Source organism: Arachis stenosperma, chromosome 4, assembly GCF_014773155.1.
Source record: "Arachis stenosperma cultivar V10309 chromosome 4, arast.V10309.gnm1.PFL2, whole genome shotgun sequence".
Taxonomy (NCBI): Eukaryota; Viridiplantae; Streptophyta; class Magnoliopsida; order Fabales; family Fabaceae; genus Arachis; species Arachis stenosperma.
In genome coordinates this window covers 18,129,611-18,139,599 of record NC_080380.1, presented here as the reverse complement: position 1 = coordinate 18,139,599, position 9,989 = coordinate 18,129,611, and the positions used below count along the sequence as shown (strand labels likewise).

The window sequence follows — 9,989 nt, the reverse complement described above, 5'->3', positions numbered from 1 at the left end:
ATTAACATTCAAATCATTCGTGATCGAAATTATTATTTACTCATTATCCAATATCATCAAATTTTGAGTTTGCAATATTCATTGAGAAAAAAGTTTGTAAACTTCTTTCTCTAAAAATCTTGACTAGCTATTTAATAAAGATATATAAAGTTTTGTTGCAATAATAGGTTTTTTGGTAATTATGGTAACATTTATACAGTTTAATTTTCATATATTAATACAATAAAACAATATAAACAAAGTTTTCACCCTAATTTATAAATTAAACTTTGTTAATATATTAAGTTATAGTCCCAAAATTATCTTTACTATTTAAGTAAAGTATTAAATTTTAATTTATTATTTTCCTACAAGAATAGTATATATCAAATATAATTCCTATCCATATATATATACTATAATTTATATAATTAAGAATAGCATATTATTAACAAATGAAGCACTATGTTACATTAAGTATTCGAAATTTAATTGTAAAACTTAAATGTAAAAATTATAATAGATCATATTCTTATTCATTTACTTTAAAAATTATTCACATTCACATATTTTTAAGGTCTATTATTGAATATTTTAAAAGTATTTGTAAGAGTTGTTAAAATGTAAACTATTAAAGAGCGCCTCAATTGAAGGCATTGGTTAAGATATTAAAAGAGGAAAATAACTATTGTTATTCTTTTTCAATAATTAAAGAGATAAAAATAATTAATATTTATTTTGTTTTTTTAAAGTCCTTTTTATAGTTATTTTTTTAATTTGTGTCATAATGACATTTTCTTAGCAATTTTTTAAAGCATCTAATAAGACAATAAAAAAGTAAATTTCTTTTTAAAAATTCTGTGATAAGCTTTTAAGTCTTAGAAAAAGATAAAATACAAAGTCTTTCAAAAGGTTGCAACTTGCAACACTGGTAGGTTCATAATGAAAACTTTGGATCCATTTTGTCTTTACGACATCTTCTATTAAGAATTTGTTTGATATTTTTTCTAAAACTATTTATAAATTCATTTCAAATTTTTCAAAAATATATTTATCGAATTAGACAAATGTGGAACTTGTAGAAGATTGGTTTAGAAAAATTCATTCTATGTGCATAAATAATTCAAATAATATAGACACCCGGAAAAAAATAATTCAAATAGTATAGTGAATTTAGGGTAAAAAACCATAATAAGCCAACTGGCTCAAAAAATAACGTAAATACGCCAAAGCAAAAATCGTTTCAGCAATAAGCCAGACCGCATTTTTATATAATTCGAACCAGCTTGGTTCGAACTAGAAATGGTAGTAATTCGAACCAGGGTGGTTCGAATTAGGTTATTTTATTTGTTAATAAATCGAACCAACCTGGTTCGAATTATGTATGAATGTAATTCGAACCAAGTTGGTTCGAATTAGGTTATTTTATTTGTTAATAAATCGAACCAACCTGGTTCGAATTATGAATGAATGTAATTCGAACCAAGGTGGTTCGAATTATAGAGAGAAAGGGTTTTCCGTGTAAATCGAACCGGGCTGGTTCGAATTACACAAATCATAGGTCGAACCAGACCGGTTTGAATTAGGGTGAGACTGACTGAGCTGTTTATCTATGGACGAGGCAGATCCGAATCGGCCAAAGAGGTGCGGCCTATGGCGCCAACCCGGCCTATGTCACCATTCATAGTTCGAACCAGACCGGTTTGATTGTTTATGAATAATGCAACACTTTCCGTGGATGCACAATTTAATAAGAAAAAAATAATTACTAAACTGTTTCAAGATTCGTTGATCGTAGGAAGTGAATGTCCCACAAGAGAAATAAAAAAAAAAACAGACTACAACATAATAAAGTAAATGAACAAAATTGGTGGAGTGAAAAAATGGGTGACAAGACATAACACTGTCACCGAATTTCAAATATGATGACGGAAAAGACTCTAACATGCCTCTTTGTTTGAAATGCTCTTCTTTGGGGTTAACTTAGCGGAGAAGTATTATTTAAAGACAATAATTAAAATAAAATATTATTCAGTAATAAAAATTAAATATTGGAAACTGTCCAAACTATGGAAAAAAAAGTACAAACCACTATCATACATGATTGAACTTTAAAGTAAAAAATACATGAAACATGACTCATCTAAACAGATGCGACCCAGTGCCACAGCGAGGGGGTACCCGTGCCCTCTGACCTCGGCGGATCAACGGCTCCACATCATCGATGTCATCCTCGTCATCCGGTGGGGCAGGCTGTGCTGGTGGCGCAACATGCAGGGGTGTCGCCGAAATCCCTGCGACAGACTGTGATGCAGCGGTGAAGGCGGATGGAGGAGTACCTCCGAGACGGAACTGGTGACCAGCGGATGAGGATGGAGGCTCATTCAGATCAACATCTAACGGGGCCTGTGTGCCTGAGGTCTGACCACCACTGCGCGGAGTGGCCTCCCCCTGCATGATGGCGCTGATCTCGTCAAGGAAGCGTGGACTCCCGAAGTCCCCAACAAGCGTGTCTGACCCAATGAAGTCTGACCACTGTGATCCGGGGATGCGCCAAGGTGTCCCCCCCTGCTCAGGCTGGTCATCGGCTGGCACACCAACGAAGTAATCTCCAAGAGGGCCTGATCCAAGTACAGCATCACCTGTGTATGCCCCGGCACCCATCCCTGTACCATACAAGTCACCTGCATGACCATGATCGTGTGTGGTAGCACCAGCAGATGCAGCAGCCCCTGAACCACCCCCACCAACGGGCCGATGCTGATCGTCGGTGTCGTCCCGATGGTCAGGACGACCCCTCGCCCTACCTCGCCGGCCTCGTCCTCCGCCTCTAGCGGGACCGGCGTCGTAATCATCGTGCACACCAAGGTCAGGCCACCTCCACTCACGCTGGCTCCTCCGTGTCCCCACACCCATCCTCCTATCAACCCTACGCCTGTCCGGCACGTCCTCCTGACGATCCATGTCAGGAACTCGCCCCGGACCCCGCTGTGAGGCCTCTAATGGAATAGGAACTGCTCTAGGATCCCCCAACTGCGACTCCGGAGACAAGAACCTCTTACCATACTGACGCCACCAGTCAAGGAACGCATGCGAAGGACCGGGGTCGCCTACAACGTCGAACCTCAGCACAGAGTCCTGACGAGAGTCCCAAAGGAGATGCCACCTCTGCAAAGTAGACGGGAACCATCGATCGCCGCCTCTACCGTCCTTGGACATCAAAAAGTCAATGTTCAGGGCGGGATGCGGAATGGGCTGAACCCCACCAAACTGCGGAAGAACACGATCTATCTGATGCCACTCTATCACAGCAAAGTAGATCAGCGCCGTCACAGAGCGCCACAACGCCATATGCCGAGGCTCCAAAACCTCTGGATGCACAACCTGAAGTACGTCCGGAGTAGTATACGGCATCCATAGAAACTGCAAAAGGAACTCACCCTTGTCAGGGCAACTTTTTCACACAACTAGAAATGCTAGATTCTAAAAGGAGACTTGTTAAGTAGCATACTCACCTCCCCATCCTGTAACATGTCTATCCTGAGCCTCCACATCTCCACTCTAGGACCCTTCTCGCTCCCGGAAGGGTTGTAACCTGACCATCTGCACCATACACATTGGTTACATGAACAGAAATATTAATGACTACGCAGTTATGTATGTCAAATTGAAATAGAGAAGGCATAGTATAGTACCTGGATGCCAATGGCCAGCTCGACTCCTCATATCCTGCTGGCCTAAATCGAGGAAAGCGCCAAAAGATCCAAGACTGGAGCAGCTGAAGCGGGCCCGCTAACTTGACCACATGTCTGTTTGCCACTCGGCACATGCACCGGTACAACCAAGCCAGTGCGGCGGAACCCCAGCTGTAGGTACCCATCTCCTCAAGCCTAGCTACGTACGGGAGCCATCTGATGTGAATCCGGTTCCCGGACTTGTCCGCAAACAGCTGCGTGCCCAACAACATCATGATGTACGCACGGGCATAACGGCGCACAGTCTCATCATCAGCATCCTCAGGGCACTCCCCGAAGGTCTCCTGAAACCAGCTGCAGTTCACTGCGTACTTCTGAACCTGGCTGGGAGGAGGTATAACTCCGAGCAACTCCTGGAACCAGACCCAGGCTGGACGGCCACCCTCGATGTATATATGGAACTCGGACAAGCACCCGCTCACGTAACGGCCGTCCACTGGCAACCCCAGCTGGTATGCCACGTCCTGGAGTGTGATGGTGCACTCTCCGAACGGCATGTGGAACGTGTGCGTCTCTGGACGCCATCGCTCTACGAAAGCACTGACAAGAGCCTCGTCTAGCCGGAACCATCGGTCGTTCAGCCTTGCAAGATGGTATAGACCTGCCATCTGCAAGTACGGAACGTATCTGTCATCAAGTCGCATGCCCTGCTGCCGCCGCATGCTCCTAATGCATCGCTGGGGCTGCTCACAAAATGAAACGCTCAGTTAGAACCGGCTTGAAATCCAACCACAACCATAAGCAGCATCATAAATCATCAACATACCATTCTGCTAAATAAGACCGCATAACATTACATGAAAGATAACCAACTAGAAAACAAATCCATAGACCGCACAACTAAACCGCATAATAAACCAGCCTAACGAGAAACAGCTTAACTAAACCGGTTTACGTAAAAGAGCTACGGTAAAAACAACTAGCATAAAAAAAAGTCAAACAAATCACCAACATAAAACCACTAACGAAAATCACCTACCCTAAACCACTAACATAAACCGTTTGCATAAACCACTCGCAAAAACCGCTAACACAAACCACTAACATAAACCACCAACAGAAACCACTAACTTAAACCACTAGCATAAACCACTAACAAAAACTACTAACATAACCCACCTACATAAACCACTAACATAAACCACTAACATAAACCACCATCTAACCCACATGCAAAACCACTAACATAAACCACCAACAGAAACCACTAACTTAAACCACTAGCATAAACCACTAACTTAAACTACTAACATAAACCACCTACATAAACCACTAACATAAACCACTAACATAAACAACCATCTAACCCACATGCAAAACCACTAAGGCACAAATACCGCTAGAATAAAAAATATTTCCGTACTAACCTCCTCGTCGATGACCCCGGCTATATGAGCGACTCCGTCCAACCGATATAACCGTGCCGGATCGTCCCCCATGAGCAGAGTATTCCGTTCAGCTATTATTCGGAGAGAATCTCGGTCGTTTTCTCTGAGATTTTGTGGGGTAGGGGGGAGGAATAAGAGTTCGAATGAGGGTGATTCGAACTCCTTATATAGCCGAATCAAAGGTAATTCGAACCATCTTGGTTCGATTTATGAAGGAGAGTAATTCGAACCAGCTTGGTTCGAATTACATGCTTTGCAATGGTCATAGTTCGAACTAGCCTAGTTCGAATTATGTGGGATTGAAGTTCGAACCACCTTGGTTCGAATTACGTTGAAATAACAACCTCTAATTCGAACCACCCTGGTTCGAATTACTACCATTTTGAGTTCGAACCAAGCTGGTTCGAATTATATAAAAATGCGGTCTGGCTTATTGATGAAACGATTTTTGCTTTGGCGTATTTACGTTATTTTTCCACTCATTTGGCTTAATATGGTTTTTTACCCGTGAATTTATGATAAGATATTTAAAAAAATGGGAATGCTACACAGCTACAGTTATACGAAGGTATTCAACAATCATTACTCCTTTGAGTCCTTTCCCTTCACAGCAACCCGGACCTCACAGTCTTGTGAGCTGTGAGTTGTTTTGGATTTATCGATATTTTTTTATTTCAATTATATTCTTGTAAATTGACGTGTATAAATTGTTAATGTAGATGATCAAGGTAGCAATACTAAGATGACGTGTGATAGATATATCAGCATCAATGTCTACAGACATAATTCAAATATTTGAAGTATAAAATTAAAAGTAAATTTTATTGTGTTTATAATTTGGTATTTAATTTATTTTATGATTAATTTTAAATATTTAAAAATGATTTATTTTTATATTTTTTAAATTAAATAATAATTTTTAATTTTTTTAGTAAGTTAGATAATATTTTTAGACACTAATATAATCATTAAGATTAAAACAGATAAAACATTATAAATAATGACGACAAGCCAAAAACTGTGCTTATTATCTCACTTCAGAGCATATTCTCAAAACTAAATTGGTCATTCAATTAATAGAGTTAAAAATTTAATGGTTTATTTGATAATAAAATAATTAATCATGTAATAATTATTAAAGATAGAATACATATTTAAATATAAAATTAATATTATAAATAAATTAAATTATATATATAAATACATATTTATTAATTTTAATAATTAATTTTGGTGTGTAAATATTTATAAAATGATATACATATTTTTTAAACAATTTTTATATTTTATTATTTTAAATTAATTAACCACTAAAATAATATCAGTTTTTAGAATTTTTTAACTAATTTATTATCAATCAATTTTTTATTTAAACCAAAATAATCTAATGACAGGTTCTGATTAATTTAATTGAATCGGTCGGTTCAATTTAATTCTTTCAATTATATTTTTGAAAATTCAAATAAAATGTATTAAATTCTTTTAAAATAAAAAAGTTGATAAAATAATAAAAAATAATTAAATTAAAATAACGAGACTAACATATGATAAAAAATTGTAAATTTAGTGACGAATAACTTCTTATTTTATTACTTCATCAATTTTTTTACTTCAAACTTCGAAGATCTAAATTCATCGAAATTGAGTAAATTAGTACTGAATTTTTCAATTATCCAATTAAAATTGATCAAAATAAAAGATAATATTTTATATATAAAATTCATTATTTTAATCTATTTCATAGATTGAATCTTCATCAAATTTCTAATTCATTCCGTAGGGTCATCGGAATCTTGTTTATTATTGACTAACTTTTCTATAAATAAACATTCATATTAATTAAATATTTTATATGAAAAATGATATTTGTATATTTTTTAATATTTTTTACACCAGATCAGAGTTCTCCTTTTGTATGAGTTGAGAGAATGAATGAGGGCTTGCCTGGTTCTTCCTGCAGAGCTCAATAATGCAGCAACCACATTTTGATCTGATCGATATAGCCCCTCAACTCAGCTATGCTCCTCTTCTACTGTTGAAATCCAAAAAGATCCGGTAATGCTGGGGTTTTGAGATGGTTTTTGCTTAAATATATTATATCAAAGTAAAGTGATGTCACTGTCATATGAGCAAATAATTGATTAGCTAAATAAACTACTATTAAATATTAATTAATTAATAATAAGTAAAGTGATGTCACTGTAATATGATTTGCTCCCTTTTCGTTAGCATATAAACCCAGCCCCTTCCTTCCACCCCATCCCCAAACCATTTTAGTTTTTTATTTCTCCATCTCGCTCACACATTAGCAACTAGCTTAGTAGATAGAGAAATTAATAGAACCTTAATCCCAATTTCCCACACTATCTCAATAAATATTATGTTAAACATGATGAACAATAATAGGAATAACAACCCTGCACCACTTTGCCCTCCATTACAAGTCCAATATGATTATCATCATGGATATGATTATTCTTCCTTATTGTTCTCCTCATCATACTCGTTGGCGGCACCAGGTAACATTAGTGCCGCCACCGCAGCTCCTAACTCAGCATCCTCTCCTCACTCTGGCACCGGAAAGTACCGAGGTACGCGGTGTCGGAGCGGAAAGTGGGTGTCAGAGATAAGAGAGCCACGGAAGTCAAACCGCATATGGCTTGGGACATACCCCACGCCGGAGATGGCTGCCACCGCTTACGATGTAGCGGCTCTTGCATTAAGAGGTCCTAATGCCTATCTCAACTTTCCCAATTTCATGCTCGCTTACCCTATTCCTGCCTCCTTGTCCGCCCCTGATATTCGCGCTGCCGCGGCCGCTGCGGCCGAGGCGAGGCTTGTTACATCACCACCGCCACCTCCACTGCCAATACCACCGGAAAACCCTTCAGAGATTCTGGAGGAATATTTCGATGAAGAGGAGGTATGGAATATGCCGAGCTTGATTGAAGACATGGCCAGGGGAATGCTTATGAGTCCCCCAAGAATGGTGGAGTCCTTCTCCTCTGAAGACTTTGCCGAGTGCTATTCGGATCTTTATAGTACTCTTTGGAGTACTTGGTAAATTAAAACCGGCTGAGGATTAAATAAAATAACAATAATAATAATAATGGTATGATCTCTCTCCATATGTGTGTTTGTTTCTGTGCTTCTAGCTAGGTCTTGCAACAAATTAAAGCCTAGATTATTATATTTCAAATTGTAAGGTCACTTTCATGGTGCCCTCTCAAGTGAAAGAACCAATTTAAAAAAAGCTAAGTTTTGGAGATTTCATAGTGCACCTTGGTTTGACTTAGCTTATTATGCCTTTTCTCTAGAATTAATGAGTTTCTATTATTGTTTAACTAATTAATAATAGGTTGTATCTGAATAAAACTACCTCTAGTAGTGGCAGGATGAGTAATATGCTGCTGCTAATGAGAAAGTGTTTATGTGTAATGTAATTGCATATGTAAGATATATATGATGGTTATTTATTTAATTTTGTGCTTCATTTTTTCATAACTCTCTTTATGATGATATGTTCATATGTATGATTATTGATGAAGTGAAAAATTACATACACATACATGTCTTAATTTTATGCATCTATTTATAGTAGATTAGAATAATATAAGTGGGAAGTTCAAGAATCATAACAATTGTACTTTCCAAGAGAACAAAGATGTTAAGATGTCAAAGTTTAAGTACTGATAGCCAGTGAAGCAATTATCAAGACAGGAGTCTTAGTTTGGTTTGGTGTGGTTTTGATTTATGGTGCTGATGATATATATAGCTTCTGGATTGTGTGATTTAAGGTGGGTTGATTTTATGTTGTGAGCTAGTGGACTTGGAGAGGTTAAGAGAATGAACAAGAAATTTAAAAAGAAAAGACAAATTTTGGATAATTATTCATCAAAAAAATTGGATAATATATGCATGGCAAAGAAGTCCAAAAAATACTTAACTCCACACATTGCAGTTCAAAATTGCCTGCTATGCCACCCCGCCACCTTCGTCCGCCTATTAGAATCGTCAACCACCTTCCATGGAGTTTTTTCTTTTAATTTTCTCCTTGAAAGAAAGATAAATTTAAATTATAACGAGAGACTTTTAAAATTTTAAAAATATTTAAAATTAAATAAAAATTAACATTAAAATTAAATAAAAATTAACCTTTAATTCAAAAAACATAAAAAAACTAAAAAAATATAAAATGATTTAAAAAATAATCTAAAATCTAAAAAGAAATAACACCTAAAACATTAAAAAATTCAAAACATATAAAATAAAATAACACTTGAAACCTGAAAAAAGAAATTGAAAATTAGTAAAAAAAAAACATTAAAACCTACGAGAAGAAGTACGTCCTCTGTGAGCTCTGTGCCGTTGACGATAGAGGATGGACTGCTTCTGCCAGCGAATGGCTGATGCACACAAATAGTAATGAGCGGAGCGGTGCTGTTACGTGGATTTGGCATGGCACGACGATTCTGCAGGGTGAAGGAGATAATGGTGTCGGAGCGAGAGAATTTTCACGCGGCGACTTCGTGATGAGACTGCATCTTGACGAAAAGGTTGGAAGAGAGGATGTCGCATTGTGACGAGAAGAATAGGAAAAGAGAGGTTTGGCGGTGCAATGACATGACTTGGAGAGGGAGGGCGCAAAACACCACGGTGTTGGAATAATACTGCATTTTTTAAGTACATACTTAGGTTTTTGAAATTTTAAAATTAGGATTCTTTTTAAAAATTTGATTATTAAGTGAACTACTTATCCACATATAGAATTTTTTTGTGACTATCTGCATATAGAATTAGTTATCTATCATTTTTCTTATAAAATTATGAGTTAATAATAATAGCAAAAATGAGTTTTTCCAACAAA

General features: G+C 36.9%; 1 protein-coding gene across 1 annotated transcript; it reads left to right on the top strand.

The window, feature by feature from the left end:
• The first annotated feature begins 7,457 nt into the window (after positions 1–7,457).
• LOC130977089 (ethylene-responsive transcription factor ERF027-like) lies at positions 7,458–8,413 on the top strand. Its single transcript, XM_057902096.1, has one exon. It carries the CDS (start codon positions 7,503–7,505, stop codon positions 8,184–8,186), a length of 684 nt encoding a protein of 227 aa, XP_057758079.1. The 5' UTR covers positions 7,458–7,502; the 3' UTR covers positions 8,187–8,413.
• The last annotated feature ends 1,576 nt before the right edge of the window (positions 8,414–9,989 follow it).

Coding starts and splice junctions, on each gene's coding strand:
- LOC130977089 (XM_057902096.1), top strand. CDS start 7,503: ATGTTAAACATGATGAACAATAATAGGAATAACAACCCTGCACCACTT.